At 36.2% G+C, this 25661-nt stretch overlaps 1 protein-coding gene across 2 annotated transcripts; it reads left to right on the top strand.

Moving 5' to 3' along the window:
- The first annotated feature begins 306 nt into the window (after positions 1 to 306).
- HJURP (Holliday junction recognition protein) lies at positions 307 to 24845 on the top strand. 2 transcript variants are annotated; one of them, XM_072884750.1, is made up of 13 exons: positions 307 to 492; positions 2315 to 2381; positions 3794 to 3858; positions 5038 to 5065; positions 9699 to 9754; positions 11332 to 11371; positions 14910 to 14971; positions 16615 to 16713; positions 17461 to 17521; positions 18474 to 20068; positions 20629 to 20692; positions 21952 to 22039; positions 24123 to 24845. In XM_072884750.1, exons 1-12 carry the CDS (start codon positions 415 to 417, stop codon positions 22002 to 22004), a joined length of 2268 nt encoding a protein of 755 aa, XP_072740851.1. In that variant the 5' UTR covers positions 307 to 414; the 3' UTR covers positions 22005 to 22039; positions 24123 to 24845. The 2 variants fall into 2 exon arrangements, with proteins under 2 accessions (XP_072740851.1, XP_072740860.1); XM_072884759.1 differs by lacking the exons at positions 307 to 492; positions 2315 to 2381; positions 3794 to 3858; positions 11332 to 11371 and having other exon boundaries at positions 5041 to 5065.
- Positions 24846 to 25661: the final 816 nt, after the last annotated feature.

Below are 25661 nucleotides of genomic sequence, written 5' to 3'. Positions count from 1 at the left end.
AGCTGACCCCGCGGCCAATGGGAGCTCACGGCAGGCCGCTGTTGCTAGGTAGAACAGCGACTTTGCGCCGCGTCCAACCCCCGACCCGCGGCCAGCCCCGTACCCAATGGGAGGGCTTTGAGACGGGTTGACCGTGAGGAGGGAGGGGATGGGCGTGCGGCAGCGCTAGCAGCCAGTCAGGTGAGAAAGGCTCCCCACTGCGTACTCGGATGGGCTGCGGCGCCTGAACTGACGTGAGCAAGGCCCAATCAGAGGTGGGAAGCGGAGCGGAGGCCGGGGGCGTGGTACGCAGTTTGAATTGGCGGGGGGCGGGAAGGCACTGTCTGGCTGCGGCGGCGGCCGGGGCTGGGGTGCGTGTGTGCGGGGCGCCCACCGTCCCCCGCCGCTGCCGCGGAGGAGAGCAGCCCGCACGCCATGGCCTTTGATCTGGACGAGCGGCTGCGGCAGAGCAACGCCCGCTTCATGGCCTCCATCCACCGCATCTTGGAGCAGGTGAGGGCCGCGGCCGCGCGCCGCCCCGGCCGTTGGGCAGGGGCCCTTGACAGGGGCCCTCGTCGCCGTCCTGAGGCGGGGGCGGCGGGGAAGCTCTGTCATCTGTGCGGCCGTGCCCCGCGGAGCCTTCAGGCTGCCGCCGCCCTGCTTCGCTCCAGCCTGTCTCAGGAGCGCAGTCCGCTTACGGTTTCTCTTGCGGAAATGGAGTGTGGCGTGGCTTGGCCGCCCTTGTGCGTCCCTCTGACCGCCTCTGGAAGGCTGCTAGGCACCGCGGCCCTCTGCCCACCTCGCCTTAGGCAGTGGCAGCGCTCTCTGCTCCCCTCCTTCCTGAACACCTCCAAGTCCTGTCAGTACTGGAGGTTCAATTTTTTTTCTGTGCGCTAATTTGCAGTAACTGACATTGAATTCTCTTCATTAGTTGACTACTTGCGGTGTCACAAGCTCCTGGCTACCCAGGGCCTCATGCAGCTTTGCAGTTTGTGCTGAGCCATGCACTCCTGTGCCTTGGCGTGAGTAAGCTGGTAAAGAGCCAGCTTCTTGAATAAGTCCATAAAACTTAGATCCGGGATTGCCAGTATTTAATAAGTGACTTAAATATAAGTCCGAGTTGTCTTTATAGTGCCTTTAACCCAAATTAGCTAGCATTAGATGAGGTATTTTCAGTGAAACTACAGAAAGAAGTGGGGAACTCCCTCCGCGAATCCTCCTTACTTTAGAGCCATTTCGTGTTAACATGTGGGAACTGTACACCTCCGTCCAGAGATGCATGTATTTATTCAGGGATGTCAGCTTTGCTGTTGAGGGAAAGGTTTTGTGCCAATGTCTAGGTGCTGGCATAAGGCTAAGTCTGGTTCTAGAACATTTTTCTCATCTAGTATTAGATTGGATATTTTTATGTCGTGAGCTGTAGGTCTATGCTAAATGGCTACTTCGGGTTACTACAGAGGAAGTTTAGAAGAAACTCTGTAACAGAGTTTGTAACTTAATATTGTGGTTTAGCCCCAGTCAGCAACCAAGCACCACACCAGCAGCTTGCTCACCCTCCCCCCTCGGTGGGATGGGGGAGAGAATCTGAAGAGCAACAGTAAGAAGAGTCGTGGTTTGAGATAAGAACAGTTTAATAATTAAAATATAATAATAATAAATTGTAATGAAAAGGAAAACAACAAGAGAGAGAGGAACAAAACCCAAGAAAAAAACCCCAAGTGATGCAACTGCTCACCACCTGACGACCAACGCCCAGCCAGTCCCTGAGCAGCGATTGCTGCCCCCTGGCCAACTCCCCCCAGTTTCTATACTGAGCATGACATCATAGGGCATGGAATAGCCCTTTGGCCAGTTTGGATCAACTATCTTGGCTGTGCCCCCTCCCAGCTTCTTGTGCACCTGGCAGAGTATGGGAAGCTGAAAAGTCCTTGACTAGTGTAAGCACTGCTCAGCAGCAACTAAACCATCAGCGTGTTACCAATATTATTCTCATACTAAATCCAAAACACAGCACTATATCAGCTACTAGAAAGAAAATTAACTCTATCCCAGCTGAAACCAGGATACTGAACTACTTTTGAAAACTCTCTGAAGCCCCATTTTGTCAGTGACTGGCTTATGCCTTAAAATTGAATTACTTGCATACATATATACGTGTTTCCTCTAGGAATTAATATTTCCAGATTGCTGACTTCTAACTTCAGCCAATAAAACAACATACTGATAATTTCATGTTTTGGTCAAAACAAAATTGTGTAAAAACCATACTTAAAATGCATGTTAAAAACATTGTTTTAATAATCTATTCTAATCTTTAATGGTCCTTTTTATTTAGTATAATCATCCTTTTGAAGATGATTTACTTATTTCCATGGATACTCTCACTTACAATACACCTGACGGTAAGAACTTCTTAAAGCTTCAATATTTATATACTCTATAATTAGACTTAGTGAACCATGCAACTGTTGGCAGTTATATAACATTTAATTGCAACAGATACTGAGTTTTGTCCGCTTAGGTATGTCATTTTGTATGTAACCTTTGATACAGCATATAATACCTGGAGAGTTTATTTATACACACCATTTTAGTCCATTGCATGCTCTGTTTAGACAACAGAAGAGTTATTAGCAAAGTTCAGGGTAACAATGGTTAATATTTGGATGTCTTGTAAGAAGAAGAATCAAAATGGAGAAGACTGAGGGGAAACAAAGGAATGGAGGTATTAGCAGGAAGTTGATATGCATGAATGGACTATATAGTTTCATCTCCACTTAGTATTCTGAAGGCTGCTCTGATAAATTTCTGTCATGTGAAATGTCAAGGGTGGACTGGGTAGATAGCCTCTAATTTTTCATTGAATGTTCATGTGGTTAGCATAAATCTGTACCACATTATGCCATGTCATATTTTTCCAGTGTTTCATTATAACTGTCAATCCATTATAGAGTTGATAATGCTTATGGAGAGCTTATTGTGAAAAAAACCTGTTCTAAAATACATTGCTCAGGGTTTTAGTGGGACTTGTGACTTAGTATCTTGGTGGCTTTACTGGGAAATGAAACGTTCTGCCAGTTTTTATCATTGCTGAAGTGAGGATTATGATACGTAAATTGATACATATCAATTCTCGTAAAGAAGAACTTACTGGACATAGACGTGAAGTACTATCACAGTGTCAAGCCCAATGTAATTGTTGCACCAAATATGTTTTACTTTTTAAAGGTTTTTACAGACTGGGAAGTTTGCATTTTATAGCATTTTATATATGTTGTCCATTGAGAGAGGGAGAGGGAAGAAACCATGCATACAGCACTGCAATACACAGTCTTGGATTTGTAAAGGCTTGGTTATGCTTTTGGTTTAGTGACCTCTATTCAATATGGAATGAATATGCATCTCAGTCCTGTAAAGCCTTAATTATGCCTTTAAGTAACGTCAGATACCATGTAGTCTGCATGCATTAAATAAAATTTTAAAAGTAAAATAATTTGGGCTTTTTCCCCTCTTTGTAGCATCTGGGGCTGTAATGCTGTTTGGATTTTAGCTCGGTGTTGTTAGATTCATCCTGTGATTGTTTTGGTTTTTTTTTCCTGACTTCTCAATTAACTTGAAATTACAATATTCTCTTGGTTTGTTTTCCTATAAGTTTTTGTTTCAGCAATTGTATTGGAGGCTGTTCAGATTTGGTAATGTTTTGTTGCTATGTAGTATGTTCTTCCTAGATGTTTATTTTTGTTAGAATGATACTCGGTATAGATAGTGTTATAAGAAAAGCTATGTTTATATTGATATCTCTTGTTATTTCTAGGACCAAAAAAATGGGAGGAAGTGTCAACCAAGAAGCTTAAAAAATGGAGGAAGAAAGTACTTGAGGTATCTAATAATATAGTACTACTATGCAGTCAAAATGGAGCAATATTTCTTTTTTCATATGTATAGGAATACATTCTAATCTTGCTGTGCCATATAATATTTGCAAGAGGTATTAATCAATGAAGTCAACATCTGCTTTAAAATAGGGTTCTAGGATGGATTGGTTAAGACTGTCAGATGAGAGAGACTAAAATAGATGACCATTTACCAGTGGTTAGGGCCAGTGGTAAACCTAGAAAAAAAAATTATTTTTTTTTAAAATGCTGTCTGATGGAGACACATACTTTTGGATCTCATCAGAATATTGTCATTGAAGTTAACATGCATTGAATCAATTTATCTTGGTTCAGGTAATCAGCTTTTCAATTCCGAAGAGCTTACTGGTTTCATCTTCAGATTTTTTTTTTCCCCCGTAAAATAATGCTAGAGTAAATGAAGTATCTTTGCAGTCTCAGCACTAGCTGTCTGTGTCAAGCTAAAGCCATTACTGTTGTATGATTTGTATTTTTTTATTGTGAGTATTTACATTAAACAAGCAGTTGCTTCTTTTTCTGTTTCCTAAACTCCCTCGTATCAACTCAACAGTGAATTTCATAAAAATCTGTGTTTCTCACATAACTGTCAAAAGTCCCCTTGATACTACATTCCTAATATCTGTCTAAAAAGCTAAGTTGTGTAGTGTGCCTTGGTTGGTAACACAGAAGCTGTTCTGAACCCCACAAAGTGAGGGGATGAGGAGTGAAATTCAGTCTTGGGGAACAAGTGTGGATTTAATGGAGACAGAAAAGGGGCTGTATTTCCCTTTCCTTTTCCACAGCTGGTAATACCTTGTGCATCATCTACGAAGCATTGTTGCACAACTTTACAGACTAAATCCATTAAGGACTGTAAGAGGAATTCTTTGTCTTAGCCTCTTATATGGGCTAAGGTAGCTATAGCTTATGTTCTTGTAGTAATTTTAACAGCAACAGTATGGCAAGAACTGAATGATCAGGTAAGTTTTACCATGTATTTGTGGCTTTTCTGGTCAGGCCATGGAAAGGAAAACCTGAAGGAAACTGAATGGTTATTTAGGAAGTACCTAGTTGTGAGATACACAAAGTAAATAAAGGCATTGGTTAAAAAAAAATTACTATTCTAAGATTCTTCTTTTTTTCTTTTTCCTATTTCTAATTGCAGTGTAAAAGAGGAAATCAATGGAATGCAGGTAAAGTGTTTAAAAAAAAAAAAAAAGTAGTGCTATAAATTATCTTATCCAAAGAGTCTTGACTTAATAGAAGATGTCCTGGTTTTATGCCAAACTCTTTAGGATACTCACTGTTTTTTGTGGGGGGAACCACCCAAAAAAACAACAATACTTATGTTCATAAGGATTCCGAAATGTAATTTAAAATGTTTAAGATGAGTAAATACATTATAATTGATGTTCCTATCATCACAAGTTGATTAAAATAATCTTCCCTTATCAATTAAATAGTGAGCTTTTTGTTGTATTTGTCAGTTTTTTCAGATGTTCACTGAATCTAAAAATTCCAATCCTGACTTACGTGGATGTACAAGTGGAGAAATTTGGAAGTTGCTAGCTTTTTTTATAATAACTAGATAAGCAGGCATATTAAAAAATGTGTGTTAAAAGAATCTCATGAAGTTGCATGACGAGCTGTCAAAAATTTAGCAGATTATTCTCTATGCTGAATGAATCAGACTGCCTGCAGGAAAAAGTAGTGTCTAGTTATTTCATTAGAGATCAAGTATCATGATGGAAGTCAAATCAAGACTGCACATCGAAGTGTAATTCTAATACTACTTAGGGAGACGTATGACATCTGAAGATTTTCTCATTGTTCTGAAGAGGAGCTGTATGTTCCAATAACATGCATGTTTTTACTGGGATAAATGATGGGGGGAAATTATGATGTGTAGTACAGCAAAGGTATGTTGGGCTTTATTTTCTTAAGGTTTTGAGGTGTTTTTTTGGTGTTGCTTATTTTATTACGTTCATCTGAGAAACTTTTATGCTGAACATCTGAGGACAAAACACCACCTAGTGTCCCTCTCCCTCTACAATCCTACCAAAAAATTTTTCCATACAGGGTTCATGTATAGACTTTGTGTCAGCCTATGAAATTAAAATGTAGAGCCGGGAAATAAGGGTCTGATACAAAAAGATTCAGATGGTCCAGACCTTTGCCTCTAATTTTTAGAAAATGTATGCTGATGAGTCCGGATAGTACAAAAAATGACTGGCTACAATCTGCAGTAAAACTCAGAACGAAAGAGCATCTAGCAGTTAGTTTTTTAAAAGAGACAGTATTTGAAGTCTTTTAGAAGTAATTTTTTGTTAATCTTTGTGTTTCAACCTAAGGTATGAATGCCTTAGAAGTTTTTGAAGGAATTTACTCTGAGTTTCTTTAATGCTACAAAGGCTCGATCTAATTAATTTTAAATTTAGTGTACTCCATTACAGATAAGGTAGAAAGGCAGAAAAGTTGATACGTTACATATCTTTTCCAACTTTTAATATAACTTGAGCAAAGTCTTTATTATTTAGTTATGTTTTAAGTTATCCTAGGGAAGAAATATTTAACTAAATATTGAAGGTAGGGGAACAGCACTAGTATTAACAGCTTTTGTTATAAGGCAGAACCCACTTTTACAGGTTTATATTTATACATGTATATTTGTATATGCTATAAAAGATAGAATCTCATGGATTTTGTTGAATTTAAGCAAATCATATCTTGCACTGACTGTTTATTTGAAACACAAAAGTACATGGAGTAAGCATTTGTACTGGCTGGTTGTGGTTGGTGTTACCCTTAAAAAAAACAAAAAAAAAAACCCAAACCAAAACAAAAAAACCCAAACAAACAAAAAAACCCCACCAAAACACCAACCAAACAAAAACAAACAAAAAAAAAACAACAAAAAAAACCCCAAACCAACCTAATAAACAACCCCCAACCCAACAACAACCCAAAAAAGCTTCTTCTGGCCATGGATTATTAAAGCTAATGTGCAAGTCATACCTATTCTTGTTCTATACTCTTAGGTGGGCCTGATAGGTGTTTTCAGTTAGAATACGTAAAGTTTTGTGCTATTAAGTGTGAACATTTAAAATAATCTTTATAAGACCCAAATACTTACTAATGAACCCCTTCCCTTGGAATATAACTTGTGTTATTTTTTCCAACTCACAATTCTGAATTTTGCTAGAATCTATTTTAACTGTTTGGCTAGAATGTCCAGTACCCCTATGAAGTTTTACTGGGTAAAATGACAATCCTTTGAGTGAGGGGCATTTTTTTTATATATGGCAGTTCTGAGTATGGGAGGACCAAGTATGTTAAATTTCAATCTCCAAGAGCAGCAATATTTCTGTAATATATTAGCCACTTAGAATTCTTTCTTTCCTAGATAAATTTTTTTGAAACAAAACACCCTCTGCGGTGTTTCATAGATCTTACTCAGTAAGGGATTTCAATAGGACATTACAGTATTATTCTGATTTCCTGTGTTCCTGATCCAGAAATGTTTGGAAAATGCTTTATTCAGCTTCTAAAAAAATGTATTGCTAATATATTCTAAAGGAAGCATTACTGTAGTTTTTTGCAAAATAGTGAACATAAATTTCCCAAGAAGGTTACAAGCTGAAGCCAGAGCCTTCTAGTTACATAGTATGCTTCATTAACTTTATGTGAGAGTGGTTTTATAGCCTGGCTTCCTACTGGTTGGAAAACTGTGCTTAGAATAGTTATCAATGGTCTGTGTCCAAACTGAAGGGAAACATGAGGGATTTTTTCCAGGTCTTGTCCTGAGCAAATTACTAGTTTATACTTTCATTAAGTAAATAGTAAAAGAGGGGATACCCTTAACTAACTTGCAGATGATACCAACTAGGGATGACCACTGTGAAAGGTGGTCTGACAAATTCGGGCTAAAACTTAAAGTAAACTTTGTGTAATTTCATGCAGAGAAGTTCAAAGTGATAGACTTACGTAGGATTAATCAAATGCAGGAAGAGGCAATTCTGAAGGCTGGTCGAGCCAACCAAGAATATAACTGTTGTGAATATAGTGCACGCTGTGCTAGAAGATAGGCACAGGTGCCTAGTATGTAAAGCACACAAAACAGGTTTTCCACACTGTTGAACAGTGATAACATTTGTGGTGAAGTACTTTGTTTTGTATTCGATAGTAGCCTGACTAGCTGGAGTGAGTCAGAAAAAGAAAAATTACTAGAGCCACTAGTGTTAGGACTTAAACGGAGGGGGAAAAAAAAAGAACAGAAGAGAGCTTCTAAGTTAAATATTAGACAAGCTTTCCAAATGTAAACATAAGGAAGTCCTGAAGTACCTTTCTTAGAGATTATGGAGTTGCTCTTAAGAACGGGTTAGACTTTTCCTAGAGGTAAGTTAGGTATAGTTGTTCCTGCTTTAAAATGGAAGAAGGAATAGATGACATCTTTAGGTTCCTTTCCATATGCTTTAAGCCTTTAGAAAACTGGAAATCTTTAGATGTGTGCTTGGCACTATTAAATAATATGAAGTGTTTATAGGAGTAAATAGTACCTATGTGCCTGAGCTAGGTATGAGATAAGTTTTCTCACCGTTTAGCCAAAAAAAAGTAAATCACTTGTGATATGTGACATAAGTTTGTCTGGAAACAGAAATGCAGAAAAAAGCAAGGACAACAAATTCTGCATGAAACAAACTTGTTTAATGACATTCTTGAGTAGGGTAAACATATCTGCTAAAGCACATGTATTATTTTTGTTATGTAAGTCTAAGTCTATCACATGCATCCAATCATGAGAAGTCCGCTACAGCTTTAGTACCAGCACAGTCGTATGTTTGGAGATACGGATCTTCTCTTTCGGGAAAGATTAAATTTCTGTAACTTATGCAGTATTAACAATAGATTTAGGCAACAATTTTTATATGCACATCATAATCATATGCACTGTATACAGACTTGAGAGGTTGTAGCTTGTTATAGATACCTTTTTTAAATCTAACAAGGCAATGGTTAGAAATTTAGCTTTTTTCGGCAATATCAAAACGGTTTTCAGTCTGAGTAATTTTAATAGCAACAATATCTGGCTTAGAGGCTAATTGTGAAATAAGCTTATGTGGAAATCATTTATTTGAAGATAGCTACTTCTCTGTGGGTCTAATATTTTGGGTTTTCTTTAAATCTGTTTGAGTTGCAATAGCTAATGAAGCACAAAATATAGATTGAAATGTAAAAAGGGGAGATCTCTGCTAAATTAGACAGCTTTTACACTCTTTATATTTCTTCTGCTTCTTAGGAAATAAATGGGGGGGGAGCCACAAAGATTGTGGGTGGGTCAATCTGTGCAGGAGACAGGCATAGCAGTTTTGGCTCTTGCCAAAAATCATTAAAAAGATGCAATAGAGGTTTGGGGCTCTACACTCAGGCTTCAGTAGTAGTTAGTCTTTTCCTTATCCTTTGCAACATATGCAAAGAAAAATGCACAAAAAGTTTGCAGTTGTCTTCCTTTTCTACAAGTGATACCACCTGATAAAGGGGCAAATCTTATTTTAAATATTTAAATATTTTAAATCTGTGGTACTTCATGGGTTAAGAAGAAAACATGTAATATGGCAGATGTACATCTCTGATCAGAATTAGTCTGCTATATTTGACTAGAATGTTGTTCTGTCATTTGTCTATTCTTTGTTTCAGTCCTATATATGTCCTCCATTTGTTAAATATTTGTGTTAAATATTTTTCAAAATAAAGAAGAGTGTATATGTAAGTGAAGAATTAATGTACCAAACTGAATAAAATTATTTTTTTCCTCCCATGCATGCTAAGATATGTCAAAGCAACAGACCAGTGATTTTGGAGATGGACATTCAACAATACATCAGGTATGGGCACCACATTGCATCTACTTTTATAAAGCCTCTGTGCAAAAACGTATTTATGTAGTCAAAAGCTAAGAAATTAATTATAAGCAGGTGGTCCTGTACCATAGCTATAAAGTTAGATTTTTAAAGACCTACTAATTGCTGAATTGAATCACTTTATTCTTCTTAAATAAATACTTCTGAAAAAAATGAGGGCTTAAAGTATTTTGCTGCAGTTCTTTCACTGCAGTTCTTCAAACTTCAGGTATCTTATTAAACAATTGCTTTATATTTCCCCTCATGTAGTTACCCCCATGTAGTTGCATTATTTTATTTAAGGAAAGATGTGTCCTTACTTACCAGCTACATGTTCACGTAAAATTAAAATCTTCGTGTTCTGGGTAATGTTGATCATCTAGTATACTTCCCCTGATTGTTTCCTCCCCTGATAGGTTCTGTTTGAGATGGTGATGAATTCAAGTTCTGTACTTCTATATGTGGTGGTCTAATACATTTTGTGATGGTAGATTCATGCAATTTGGTTTTTTTAGTTTTAACTATGTCCCTATTCATGTTGTTTATGTGGTAGGCTTTATGTGTGTTTCATATAATTACATATCCTCCCTCCCATTGTGATATTTGGGTTATCAAATAACAGCCATGATATCAGCCATGGATTTCAGATGAATTCTACTCTTCTTTTAAGTTTATTTAAAGGAAGATAGAGCAGTTGGACATAGGTTTTAAACCATCAAGTGTCTTTTTAGTTAGGCAATATGTGTGTCTAACTTTTAAAATTATTATTTGTAAAATCTGTGGTTGTCTAGAATAACTTCTTTTGACTCCTTATCTTTTTAAGGAGAAAATATTCAGCATTTGAAGAGTGATATAGGCCATCTCACTAGTCACTCCTATTTATTTGTTCTACATAGATGGTAGTCAGGATTGTCTCATTTATTGATGTCATTTTAACCCACAATATGCTAATTTTGTGATTAAACTGGACAGAATAATTTAGACTTTTTTAAAAGAAATTCTGAACAACGTGATGTCAGATGTAGATTGTAAACATTTAGAAAAGGCTCCTTATCCATATAAATTAGCTTTTTATGCAACTATCAAGACTTCTACAAAAATAGAGCAAAAAACCTATTTGAAATATTATATATAGTTTGAAGTAGGCAATTAAGAATTGTTTAAAGTGGGCACTTAAACTTTCCTGATACATTGGAACACAGAGAAAATCCCCAGTACATACTGATAAAGATTTGGTGATTAGAATTCATCTGTCAACTGTTATTTGCTCTTGTTGTATAATAGCTACTCCTTGCATTATTTTCTTCCCAGCCCTTCTCTATTGAGACAAATAGTTTTCCCCATTGAGTAATCAGATGTGAATCAAGACAAATTCTTGTACAGATGTGTTAGTAAAGGTGGTGTCATTTGGACATAGTTTGTGGAATATGCCTGGGTTTGTTTCATCACTACCACCTCCCCCCCAAAAAAAATAGAGCAAGTAGCGAGAGCAGAAAATTCTATAGGCTAGTTAATATAGCTTATGCTACCAGGTCTTAAAATTCCTTTCATGTGCTTTTAAGGAATCTGCTGAGAACTCTCATGTGGATACATCTGACATAGGTGGGTTTTTTAATTTACTTTTTAGCTACCTTTTTTTTTTTTAACTTTTAGAAAAAGATTGCAAATAACTTTCATAATTTTCTAATACAGTAAAAATAATGTTCATATGTGTTCTGCACCCTTTCAGAAAGTAGAGAATAGGAATAACAGAAGACTGAGGTACTGGTAGTACTATGAAATCAATCTCCTCATTCCTCTTTAAAATCTCAGTCCTGAATCCCTGATACATTGGAAAGTCAATGTGGAATATGGTCAATTGCCTTTTCTTAATAAAGAAAGGATAAATCAAAAATCAATCAAAATAATAAATCAAAACTTTGGCATAAGTGGCAATAGAAGTTTTATTAATAATTAGAATATATATGTTAACTTCTAGTGGTCTGGTAAACACAGATTTTGCATTTAGCTGCAACAATACGTTTTCAGTAGTGTTTGTAACAGTTTCAGCATCAGTCTTGTGGCCTGTCTGCAAAGTTTTGGGCCATTTTGACCTTGTATTCCCAAATAATTATTTGATTGTATTAATTAGTGGTAACAATCTTTGACTGTTTTTAAAATATTTAAAACTTATATTACTCAAGATCTTTTGATTCTTGTAGATATAAAAACTTACTATTTTGCATAAATTAAACTATGGCTAGGTGGTAACCAGCATTTAATGATTAAAATAGCAGTTGCAGCAAAATATGGTTAGCTGGTGTTTAAATACTCTGGAATAAATTGGGTGCTTCATATGCATAGCTGTCTCCAAGGCAGATGATTACCTCTCTCTTTAGGGAAAATAGAAAATAGCAATTTGAAATTTGTCCTCCTATAATTTGAGAGGATAATTTCAAATATCTATTTGAAAGATAAAATAATTTCTGAAAATTTAGAAAATGTGAGTTTGTTTTCTCTCAACCTGTGCAATGAAATATAGGAAACAAATTTCAGAGGCGTCTATAGCTTAGACGCCTTTGTGTCTTTTGTGTAAGTGTCCTTTGTGTCTTTTGCACTCATGGGATAAATGAGTGATGCAGTTCAGACTCTGGTATCTTCATAGCAGTGTACAATAATATGATTATCCACTCCTCTTACTTCTCCTGTGAATATTGTAGGAAGAGACTGGAGAGGATTTATAGCAGCCTCTGTGAGTCCCAGCTATCTCCAAATACAGTAAGACCTAGAAATTAGCTTCTTAGAGATGTGGGATTGGATTCCTCACTTAAAAATGGAATTCACCTAGGTGTTTTGAGGTGTTTTGGGTTGTTTGTTTTTTTTTAATATATAAAAGGTTAGCAATAGGGCATGCTAACTGTTAAGAAAAAAAGTGTATTGTTAGCTAAAACTTTAGCTTTGCAGGAATTTTCCATCTTTAGTATTCGTACAGAATGCTTCACACTTCTCAGTGAAGGTAGTCTTTCTTCCAGGTACTATACGGTATTTTTGTTCAAAAAGTATGCAAAGCCTGTCAACAGCAGGTACAAATAAAGTGAAACAGCTCTCACCTGTACCTGCAAGTATTGGTCTGCCCTTAACAGGGAAAATTATTAGGTCTACCTTCTTTGGTTTCACAGGAAGTAGCATGGCAAAGTATAGTGATATCTGAACAATTTTTTGTATCTATTAGGATAGTATCACAGAAAAATGAATTTATTTGGAGAGAAAGGGGAAAGTTCAATCTGAATGATATATTTATCTAAGTGTATTTAAGTTTAGAAGATCACATCAAAGTCAAAACTTAAAATTTACAGTAACCCCCTTACTAACTTATTCATCTTTTAAATAAGATATATCTGTCAGGTAACGATAGTGTATTGAGTCCATCCCTAGTGAAATAAATTCCTGTATTACAGGTCAAATTTTCCAGAGAGAAAGGTGGGAGTTTTTGTTTTTCCTCTCTCTTCTGTACTTGAGGAACAAAGGTGTTCCCGAATTTCCCTTTTGGCCCTTAAAAACACGTTAAGGTTCCCTGGAGAATATACTTCACTCTTTTCTGTTCTGTGCTCTGCCGTGGTCCTCTGCTAATAATTAATGTTCCAGTGATTTGAAGTATGATTGACAATACATTGAAGACATACTAAAATTACACTTTTGTGAGGTTTCACACCTAGAAGAGTATTCAACTTGTACACAGATCAATTAATTCTATGATACAAGCTATTTTCTAATAATTTGTAATTGGTGTGATGGAGTCAACCATTCCTGGATACTGGAGTTGTTATTTCAAGAACCTCCCATTTTTGTAGCAGTCTAGTCTGGTCATCTCAGTGACCATTTAGGGAGCAGTCTGCCAGTTTTGTGCCCGATTCTACTGGAGGAAAAAGACTGTATAGCTGAAAGAGAGTATCAGCTGTTAAAACAAACTGGAGCTGAAACTTTTCCAGGTTAAAACATGAACATTCTTACTGCTTCCTCCACTATTGATGCTTAGTAACTGATTTCCTGTGAATAAAGTGACCACAATGTTGTCTTCCATTAATCATGTGGGAAGAAACTTTGACTATCTAACAGATACGGGTTTCAGTTCTAATAAAATAATTCTGCTGGGGCCAGGTAGACTGTCAAAGCCAACCCTCTGATTGCTCAACGTTTTCACTGGAAGATGTGAAATTGTGTTTTCTCCCACAAAGATAGCCTTTCTTTCATATGTATCTTTATCCTAGCTCTATGTCAGCAGCTCTCCACAGAGCTTTGGTTGCACTGCCAGGAAACAAAAAAGGAAGATGTGATTAGCTGGAAAAGATTTTCATTCTGTTTTTAGTAATTTAAGAATAGTATGAAGAGGCAGTGATGTGGTAGGTGTGATAAACAAGAAGTTTTTTTTTCACTCATTGTTTCCCATTTCAGGGTTATTCTCCTCTTCTCTTCCCTCCCTGCGGTGAACATGATCATGGGACAAAGATATAACAGCCAGGAAAATTCAGAAATCGGGCTTACAATGCAGTCACATGTTTTATGATCATGAAAGACTAAGGCTTTAGCTAATGATGAATTGGAAGGTCTGGCTACATCTAGCAAAAAAATGTTTTTTTGTGTTTCATTCACAAAAATACCCACAGAATACCTAAAAATTGAATTGGAAGGTTTGGACTTGCTTTTTAATTTTCTCAAGTCTGTCTTATTTCTCACCTTGGCAGTTCTAAGGCAGTCTTGACAATAAGAAACTAAGAAAAGGAAGCGTGGTAAAAGGTTCTTACTATCTTTGTTGAGATATTTAGGAATGTAGTGGGAATGATACATTAATGAATAGTGAATCTTGCCAAGCAGTGCTTTGAAAATATTTTACTCTCTGAAATGGTTAGCATAAATCTTGAAGAACTGGTTACAAACAAGTTATTGTCACTCTTCTTTGTTCCCCTCAAGTCATTTATGAACCTATAAACCATGCTTTTCAGTTGGACTTGGAAATACAATACAGATAAAAAGTTTTAATGTGGAAAACAGTTTTCTAAAATGAGACCAGTTTAGTCAATAAGTTATACAGTGTGTGTTAAAACATTTCCATTTGGTTTTGAGTTCAACTAAATTTTATTTCATATTTATCTTCAAATTGTAGATGAAGAAAGTGATGCAGATACAGTTTCAGTAAGAAGAAAATTGGAAGACATGCACTTCCAGGTAAAAATTTCTGGTGCCTAACATAATGGGATAATTTTGTGTTAAATAGAAATGATTGAACTATTTGAATAACTTACACGTGCCTGATGAGTTGATGCACTGTCAGCAGAAGACTCTGTAGTCTGCATCTTAATGCACATTTTTAGTGAGTATAGCAAATGAGAGGTTCAATAAATAATGTCATGAAGACCAGTATGAAGTAATATTATGTCTTGGTATTATTAGTATACCAGAGAAAACCATACAATGTATTGCATAGAACAGGGAACCCTCAGAAAGGCTTTTATAGGTATGGAAAAAGAATAACTAGATGAATCACAAAGTGAAAACACTTATAAAAAATCAGATCATTCACCTGAGAGTCTAGCATAAACAGGTAACATGATTAAAAAAAAAAAAAGTAAATCTGAAATAATGGCTACCATAACAAAAGCAGACTGGAATCTTCTGCTGTTGTTTCACTACAATGTCTCACTACAAGAGAGACATTGAGGTGCTGGAGCGTGTCCAGAGAAGGGCAAGGAAGCTGGTGAAGGGTCTGGAGAACAAGTCTGATGAGGAGCAGCTGAGGGAACTGGGGTTGTTTAGCCTGCAGAAAAGGAGGCTGAGGGGAGACCTTCTTGCTCTCTACAACTACCTGTGAGGAGGTTGTAGAGAGGTGGGTGTTGGTCTCTTATCCCAGGTAACAAGCGATAGGACAAGAGGAAATGGCCTCAAGTTGTGCCAGGGGAGGTTTAGACTGGATATTAGGAAATTTTACTTCACTGAAAGGGTTATCAAGCATTGGAACAGGCTGCCCAGGGAAGTGGTTGAGTTGCCATCCCTGGAAGTATTTAAAAGACATTTGGATGAGGTGCTTGGGGACATGATATAGTGGTGGTCTTGGTAGTGTTAGGTTTACAGTTGGAATTGATGATCTTAAAGGTCTTTTCCACCCTATACAATTCTGTGATTCTGTTTCCCAAACTAGACTAGGGGACTACCCAGAGTAGTTATATTGATGAAGAAGAGTACAACACACACTTTGTGCGTGCGGCTATTCTAATCCTGTGTTCTGCTTGCTCAAATACAATTACCAGTAATTTAATTTACTTTCCTTACTTGTTTAGCATAGTGCTAGGCATTGTCATGTCTCTGACAATAGCTAATACAAACTGCTTCAGAAAGTGAGTTTCACTAATGAAAAACATTTGCCATTTATTACCAAATGCTTTTAGATTTTACATAGAGGTGCATTACAGAGTAGACTTTAATTTGTATATGAATTCACGGGATGTTAATAATACGTGTAAAGATTTGCAGCCATAATTACCAGTGCTTTGTAACCTAACACTAGACTTTTTAAATTTTTTTGGTGGTTTTTATCAGTGGGTCTTCTGAGGCAGTGCGTGCTTTTCCCTGCATCAATAAACTAGCTAGTTATCTCTTTTTTTTTTTATATGTCTTCACATACAGTTCCTTCTTGGGGTGTTTTGTTTTTGTTTTTAACATAAAATGTATACGTTAAAAATAAGTTTATGCTTGTTGGATATCCTCATCTGAATAATACTAGTTTGAAACAAATCTAAGTAATATATTTGGATTTGCCAGTGTCAATAACTTCTATGTGTTTTAATTCCTCCCCGCCGCGCCCCCCCCCCAAGAATCTGGATGTAGATGATGGGGAAATTCAAGAGAAAGTAAAAGTTCAAGTGGATGTGATAGTACAAGAGGATGCTAGAAAAATTCCCAAGTGGATTACGGTAACATTCCTCCTGTTCTGTTATAAGTTATTAGCTAATTAGAATAAAATAAGAAATCTCTAACTGTGCAACACAATGAATTCTAATACAACTTCTCTGCTGTTCCATCATCGTTCCTCTGCTGCTTGCTGTCTATGTAAATATCACAGTATCTCAGTTCTCTGACAGCAATGATTTGTCAGAAGCAGAGCAGATGATATCCAATATTTTTTTTTCTCTTATACTTCGTTCTTTGAATCCTGATGTGTGAGTTGACCTTCACTTCAGTAAGTTTTCTGAAAAGCTTAAATTTGAGGTTCATAGAGAAAAAAGGAGTTTTAGCTTTATTTTGGTTTTGGGGGAGAGGAGGATTGGGGGCAAAGGGTTATGTTACATGGTATGGCTTCTGTTTCCTAATGGAGTTGCCAGAGATGTATAGATTATCCAGGTATATATAGCCACGTATAAATTCTCATATTTGGGAAAGGGATTAAGATATGATACATAATGTAGAAGTTGCAAAGATGATAAATAGTTTTCCAAGATTAAACTGGTAACTTAAAAATTCTTACTGAAGTCTTAGACTAGACTTTTTCCTCCTTGTCTGAAATTTACTAAGTCCCTTAGGACCATAACTCTGTACAAGACCTAGTATAGTAAGGAGAGAGTAGGAGGAGTCACAAATAAGGCTTTGATGTTTTTGATGTTAATGTGCAAAAAAAATCAGGATATTAGATTATGTGTCTTTTTTTTTTCTTTGTTTTTCAGATAGCACCTCAAGGTTCATCGGAAGGTCTTTATTTAGCTTCGCCAGTGCGAGAACTGATTGGTACAACTAAATCTTTTGGGTGTTGGTGAAATATCTTAGTTACAAAATGTATTTTTATTAAAATTTATTAGAAATAAATTTTTAATTTATTGAAAACAGAGGCACTATTTATCCAACAGAAAAGTTCAACAGGCTGGATTCTTGAAGAGAAGTTAGACATGATTTTGCTTACGGCAAAATGTATTTGAAAAATAGAAAATAAATAACTTGTGTATATATAAAAACAGATTTTCTTAAATAGCCTCAGGAAAAAATGCATAGTTACAAAATTCAGCAGCATTAAGCTCAATTAAATGAAAGCATAATTTTTTGGTTCTTATTTTAAATTCAAGGAATGTAGTGAATGGCATTGGGTCTGCTGGTAACTGGTACTCAAAGTGGTACTTCACTAGTGAACTTTCTTTCTTCAGAAGCTCTCCAGACTTGATGCAAACCTAAGACAGAATTTTGGTGTAAATATTTAAAGCCTAACAACTACAAAAAGCATTACCTTCATCGTGCTTTACGGCAAGCAAAGCTGCACTGGTGCTAGCCAAGTACAAAGCTTTCAAGTAATATGGAAATAGAGGAAACAAAACCTGTAGGATAAGGCTGTTCCTCCTGGTCAGAAATCACAAAGAGCAAAGCAGTCTGCCTCTACAATGAAAGTATTTTATATCTATATATTAAGCTATTTTTAAATAAGGTTTTTTTCCAACACATTTCATTTCTGTCTTCTACAGTCTGCTAATTCAATATGGTTAGGAAAAACCTTTTGATTTGTTCCTAATGGATTGTATATTAATCATCCATTTAGCCCAGCAAAAAAGCTTAATGAAATATGCTATTACAGTAAGACTATCTGTACTGCATGCAATTGTTTCTAAGTCATGTACTACATTACTGGAAGTGCCCTAATAGGTTTGGGGGGGTTTTCTTCTTTGTTTTGTGATTCATTTGTGTTTTTGAATAGGCAACCAAGCCGCTGTTTGCAGAAAGAAAGTAAAGTTGTCAAATGAATGTTCTTCATCCAGACCTCTACAGTTACAATTTTCTGATGTTCCCATTTCACCAAATAAAATAACCATACCCAGGCATCAACCTTCTCCAGAACCGAATAAAGCTTGCTATGATATCATCTTGGAAGAATACCAGTCTGCAGATGAGGAATGCTCCTGGAGCAACATAACTCTTGCAGACTTGTATCCAGCGATGGTAGAGATACTTACAAGGCTCATGACAAAGCAGTCTCGGAGAAAAGAGTTAAAATACATGTTTGAACACTTAAGGCACAAAAGAAAGCGTTCTAGAAGACCAAAGCTCAATTTAATTGTAGACAAAATAAGAGGGTTCAGACCTCTTAAACTGAAGCAAGCACAACTCAGTATATGCAGCAGTAGAAGTGAAGACAGCCAGAATCAAACTTTCGGAGATGAGAACAGAGAACTTTGTGATGACAAGTGTTCCATTAATAATTTATCTGGTCTGGTACCTTGTTCTTACAGTGATACAAATGAAATCAAAATGGACTGCTCTGACTCAAGTTTAGAACATCATTTGGTATCTGGAAAAGGCCAAAAAGTCTCCAAACAGACTGTTTTTCCTGATGTTATGGCTAGAATGGGAGAGACAGTTCTAGCTGACGATGAGTTACAGACTGTTGTTTCACTGAAGAATTCAAAATGCAAAGAAAGTGAAAAATTAGCTTACAAATGTTCCTTGGAAAACTGTTTTATCACATCTACTGCCAGTTCAGGGTCAACAGTGCTTCATCTGGTAAAAGAGAGTAAAACTCAAAAAAATTACTTTCCTTGTTATGATGCCTCAGAGTTGTGTTCATCTACTTGCAGTTCCTATGGCAATAGTAACACTTTTACACCTGTCACAAACTGTTCTTTTGCCAGACCATCAAATACGTTGCTCATAAATCCTGAAAAAATAATTTCTGAAAGACTAATTTCTTTCCAGCACAAACACTCATTTTCCTCATTGTCTATGAAGCAGAGTCCTTCAAAGATGCCCCAGAAATACGAAGATGCATTTGAAGAACTGTACTACAAACTGTGTTCAAAAGAAATCCAAAAGCCTTTGACATTGACAAGACCTCTTTCAAATTCACAGAACCTTGAAGAGAAAGGAACACTAGTCAAGAGTAATTTAAGTGATTCTGTGAGGTCCGATACACACTATGATAGCGAATTTGACAAGATCTATGAGCAATTGTGTAGTGAGGCTGTTCCAAAACTTCCTGGGTTTCAGAGAGCTTTAAATTTAAGGAAATATGGAGGAATACAGATGTCTGAAACTGTAAAAGCTCTGGTTAACTCACCTGTTCGAACATTATCTGCAATTCCCAGAGTTAAAAGACTAAGAAACTTTCAAAATGATCTTCTTTGTTCACCAGTAAAGCGACTGAAAAATATACCAGAACGCTATTTTCCTTCAACAAAATGTCAACAGATTTCTTACAGAAAAAATGTTAATCTTCAAACAGTTGGCATGGATTTTTTGAGCACATACAGTAGCAGTAACCCCAACTTTTTTGACAGTAACAACTGTCAGAGTCAGGTACTTAATCTTGTAAAAAAAAAAAAAAAAAAAAAGATTGTGCACTCTTTGATACTTGGAAAAGGGCATAAAAATGGATTAGAGCTGGAAGCTGTTTAAACTAGTAACAGCGTACTTCTGGTGCTATTGGTCAGTAGCATTGTTTTACAGGTTTGGGGTTTGGGGCATTTTTATTTGCTAAAATATAAGTTGTATCAGGTTGTCTGGATCATGTGAGGAAGTTCACTATATTTAATGACCTTGAAAATGGTTATAAAATGCTCAATAAAAGATTTTGTTACATTTTAATAGACTGTGTCACTGGTTAAAATAATCTCAAACAGTGACCCTGTTAATTGAAGTGTTGTCCTTCTTAAATGATGACATTTTATTCATTTTATAGATGGACATGGTGAGACAAACAAATTAAGCTTTACTAGGTTCCATTGGAATCATTAGACTTGTTGATTTCAATATTAAATCAGGCCCTTATTTCCAGGTTCCCAGTCACTTCTCAGGCAAGCTGTGAAATAATACATGAGTGTTTCCATCAATGTAATCTGTTGATGCTTTATTTTCAGGACTCTGGATTTCACGCTGCTTCAGATAAAACTTCTCTTGGTATTCCTGGTACTTCCCTGCAAGGTTAGTTTCAGCGACTTTATGAATTACTACTTTAGCAATCACAAGCACTTCTTCAAAGGGTAGATCTACATATCTCACTAGACCACTGTCTAGGTGACAGCTCTTCTTCCTCAGTAAAAATTGGGTGTGTTTAAGTGTTCCTTTAAGTAAGGAATCTGTACAGAAAAGGGTTTCCTGAATTGCATGTTAACAGCTATTTAAGAAGCATTTCTTTAGGTTAACTAGGACTTTTCCTACTAAAGCATTGCTTATTATCCGCTAGTTTTCTCCCTTTTTTATTTTATTTAACGTTTGCTGTTGCTTTTACTTTCTGCATCTAAATGTGCAGCAGGAAATGCATAGTTTGTTAATCCTACACTTGAATAACCAAATGCTCTCGTTTGCATTCTTCAGCTTTACAAAAACTTACAATTGAGTTGTTGCATGGCTACTGTCACTTGCTTAGATGAATTAGATTATTAATCTGAATAAAAGGACTTTTGCGAATTCAGGACAGTAGAATTTTATTATTAAAAAAAACAAAACAAAAAACCCAACAAAACAAAAAACAACAACAACAACAAAAAAAACCAAAATTACGTTAGTTTAAGATTTTAGATCCTGATCTTTTCATTTCCTTTTAAAAATCTGATTTTGGCTAAGACATGTTTATAACATAACCTGAACTTTTTTCCTGCTAAGTAAAATCACCAATGTTTATTTTCCATATTTTATTTTATGAACCTTGTCATCAAAATAACAACTAACTAACATGTAAAGGAAAATATTGAAGAAGGTGACTTGAAATATTGTCAACTGGTATACAAGAAGAAAATGGCAGAAAAAGTGCACTTGTTTGCATGGTTCTTGGCTTGTTGCTTTTTCATGACTGATTAATTGTAAAGAATTTGATTATTTGAGGTGGACTTATTCTATCTGTCTTATTTTGCCTTCCTCAAATTTTAACTCATAGTTTATGTATTACATTTTTTCTGGTATCAACAGTTTCTTCTACGTTTTTCTAATAGTGATAAATTATAAGCATTTTGAAGAAACCTAGCTTATACTTAAATATATGCAGTGTATAAAATGTATTTGAAATTAAGTTTTGCCAGAACCTTTTGCATTAGAATATTTTCATAAGGAAAATTTGCTCATCGAAGTATGCCAATGAAGTATTGCCAATGTCTTAATAGACTAATATGTTAACAACATACTGTAGTGTCCATGCTACTCAGCATTGTTCTTACCCTTTTCATACTACTGTTCTTCATCACCAGAATCTGGGATTGCAGATGCCCACTCTGGTTGGCCTAGGGCAATGGAGAATTAGAGCTGTCTTGGAAATGCACGGAAGCGTCACCAAAGGTAAGTGCCTTTTGAGAAAAGAAATTTCAAAATAAATTCTTGCTGTTCTACATCTATATTAAAGGTATGGAGGTTGTTGCTCACATGTGTACTTCTAGAATGAAAATCAGCACGGATGCTTGGGAGAGCCCAAGCTAATCAAACCTGCAGACTTGAACGCTGGGGGGCAAGTGTCTGTGGACAAAACTAGCCAGACTCCAGCATGGATAGCCAGTGAACACAAGTTAGTAAGATGGTCTAACTGAATAGCTACTCTAGTCCTTCTTTCATGTTCTTTATAGAGGTATTTATTATTTTAGATATAACTATAGAATTGTTTTGATTCTGGCTGCATGTTTGAGCTAACAAGTCCTCTCAGATCCTTAGGCTGTGGAGAGTGCAGTATATTGCCATTTAAAAGAGCATTCAAAAGTTAGCTTCTGTGCAGTTGGACATAGTTACCTGCACTTTGTCTCTGTGTACACAAGCAGCGGCTCTGTTTAGAAGATAGCTGAGATCCTCTCCTCCTGCTGTTATCACTATTGGCAGTGTATGTAGATCTCTGGAAGAACACTCCTTCCAGCTCCCTGGATACTGGCCTACTACATCTGCTTTTCTTAGAAAATATATGACTTTTAAAGGATTCTCAGGTTTCAGATCTCTCGGATTTTTAATTACAAACTAATAGGCAGCAGATTAAACGTTCTCTAAACAGTTTCTCATTTTATTTTCCAAAACATTTTTTACATGCTTTTTTGCCAAAAAGTGTAATTTGGCACCACAGATATGCTGCCTTCCCAGACTCAGTCAATAAATATTTTCACTGTGCTTGAGATGATCATACAGCTGATATCAAAATTTGCTGACAATGTTTGAATTAAAACTTCAAAGGAAGCCTTGAATGCATTTTTAAACTACTTGTATGGAGAACTTAACTGGAAAAGAGCCGGCATGTTTTAAAGAAAAAAGTTTCAGTTTAAGCAAAGATGAAATTAAAATGTAGAGGCTTGTATTACAAATATATAACAATATTGATAAAGCTTGTATTTGGATTATTTTTGATACAATGGAGGATTGGAGGCAAGCTGATGAGTATATAAGGATGCTTCTGTGGAGTATGCCCATTTAGCTGAGTAAATTTCTGCTCAGTTCTTGGATTCCCTCTTTTTTTCTTCACTTCTTTTTCCTGACTCCATACGAAATAGACCTCTCTATGAGATTAATTGTTCTGAAGGAAAAGGTTTTCCTTTCCTTAATGCATGTAAGTAGAGGTGTTTGAGAGAGTAGGAAATCAGCATTTCATGGAGTGCTTTCTTGCCAAGCCATCTGGAATAAAATCTATTTCTTTGTTCCTTAATTACACAAATGCATGTTTGCTGATTTGTAGCCAAAATGGACTGTCAGCTGGCAAGCTTCCTTAGGCCTGTGGTGTGATATTCTTAGCCTTCTGTGGTTCCCAGAGTGAAGCTCCTCTTTAATGGCTTCAGAGCTCTTGGAAGTTTTATGCCTAAGCCATGTGGCAAAATGCTGTATGTTGTAATGAATGGTTGTGGAAAGAAAAGGAATATCGTCTTCCTATCTGGAACTTGATTGCCTTTATCTAGAAGATGATTATGAAAGATATTTCAGAAAAGGAAATGTTCATAACTAATAAACTTTTTCTTCAGCTCTGTGTGAATGCTGTCCTACAGCTATACTGCTATACTTGTCAGATGTAAACCAAAATAATTTTTTATAACATCTATTCTAAACTATGCCATTTCTTAAGTAATATGCAATGAAATAATTCTATTCTCACTTGTATCTTTCAATTTTAGCTATTTGTGAATACATTCAAAGATTATTCCTCGAAGTTTAATAGATATTTATATAATTTGGGTTAATGTAGTAGCATTACTGAGACATTAAAATGACATAAGATGAAAAGTTTCCCCTTCAGCTGAAAGCATATAGGAATGCAGACAAGGAGTCCTACTGCTGTTCAAAGTCAAGATGTTCAGATATCTTGCTTTGGCAATTTGTTTCAATTTCATTCTGTTCATCGGAGTTTCAGCAAGCATAGTATTTTTGTGTAATTTATCATCTAAACAATTCTTTTCTATAGGGTATCCAAGAAAACTAAGCTAAACTGATGGGAGAGACTAAAATCCTAGCAGTCCCTTGGACAACTTCCTGGTCAAAACTCGTTAAGGAGCATTCATGGACTGCTACAGAGAAAACATCGCTTTGTAAAGTTTGGTTTTGTTTTTTCTTTCTTCTTCCAAGAATCAGGATGTATTATATGTATGTAATATGCAATTACCTGATCTATACTTCCCTATAATATAAATCTTCAGGAACTGGTTCTGTCAGAACTTCCTGTCAGAAGTGTCCTTCTGACAGGACGCTTTTTGCTCCTTTGGCTTCATCAGGTATTGCACGGCATCAGTGTTCCTTTCTATGGCTACGTTTAAGTTATGTATTTAGTAGTGTTAATACAGATCATATTCTGTTATTGTAATCTTTTCATCTGCTGATAAGCTTTGATTCTTAACGTATTAGTAATAAGATAAGTAACAAGCTCTTTCTGCTGAATTCCTGCCTATTCATGCTTTATAGATGTATCTGTACTAAACGAATGAAAAAATCTGAACTGGGCTGGATGATCCAAATGCAGCATTATACATTATGAATTGTAATATGCCTGCTATGTAATTTTAATGATGAATTTTAAGTATCTCACCGAAGTTGACTGTTGAATAAAATTCTATAATTTTTGGTGGATTTGATAGTTGTATTCTGACAAAATTCTACCTGACATAATATATGCTCTAAATAAAAACCTATTCTGAACAAATACCTGCTTTCAACATTTTATTTCAGGTATGTGAATTATCAGGAGGAGTTTGTGGCAATACAGGAGAATAATGTGGCAGGGTCCCACAGGTTTTCACTGCTGTGTTCTTTCTTGGCAAGGAGATTGTTTTAGTGGTAAGTGTCAGGTCAGGTACGCTCTGTTTCATCAGCATTGCTCCTTGCCAGCTTTCTGAGCTCCAGAAAAGGAAAAAATCATTTTCTTTTGGCTTTACTTCATTTCTGGGCACACAGGAGGTTTTTATGTTGTTTTAGGTCTTTAAACCAAGATCTTGTTATTTTAAGTGTTGTTCTTGAATGGAACAAGAAGTCAGCTTCAGTGAGGTTTACTCTGCAATAAGACAAGAACTTCTGCAATATACACGCACACACATTCTATCCCTCATCACTTGTATATTATGTTTCCTTCAACAACAGCAACAAAAGATTGTCTTTTAGACATGCTTTTGTGGCTCATTTTTCTTCCTGTTCCAGACATGGATGAACTGTAGGGAATATCCTTTATGAACTACCTTCCCCTTGGATTTGTTGAGGTAATTATTTCCCAATGTTTCTTGATACACCAGTACTGAGAGATTACATAACTCCATTAATGTTTTCTGTTCTAAAGTAACTTAAAGGTAAACTGGAGTTGGGTTTTGGACATGTTCTGACTCTAGATAAGACTTCTACACAGCAACTTGAATGCAGGCTTACCCAGGTAGGAAGGTAAGTTTGTTTAAACAACATAGCAATAGTTCAGTGTCTCCATGAAAATTACTTTGAAAGAATTTTGAAAGGTGGTTCTTGA

The sequence above is a fragment of the Ciconia boyciana genome, chromosome 1 (genome assembly GCF_034638445.1).
Source record: "Ciconia boyciana chromosome 1, ASM3463844v1, whole genome shotgun sequence".
NCBI classification, from domain to species: domain Eukaryota; kingdom Metazoa; phylum Chordata; class Aves; order Ciconiiformes; family Ciconiidae; genus Ciconia; species Ciconia boyciana.
This window is presented reverse-complemented; position numbering and strand designations above follow the sequence as displayed.

Bases quoted from the DNA above. Each gene is read 5' to 3' on its own strand.
- HJURP (XM_072884750.1), top strand. From the start codon at position 415: ATGGCCTTTGATCTGGACGAGCGGCTGCGGCAGAGCAACGCCCGCTTC. The intron at 11,372-14,909 runs GTGGGTTTTTTA...TTCAAATTGTAG, and splicing joins TGTGGATACATCTGACATAG to ATGAAGAAAGTGATGCAGAT. The intron at 20,693-21,951 runs GTTAGTTTCAGC...CTTCATCACCAG, and splicing joins TCCTGGTACTTCCCTGCAAG to AATCTGGGATTGCAGATGCC.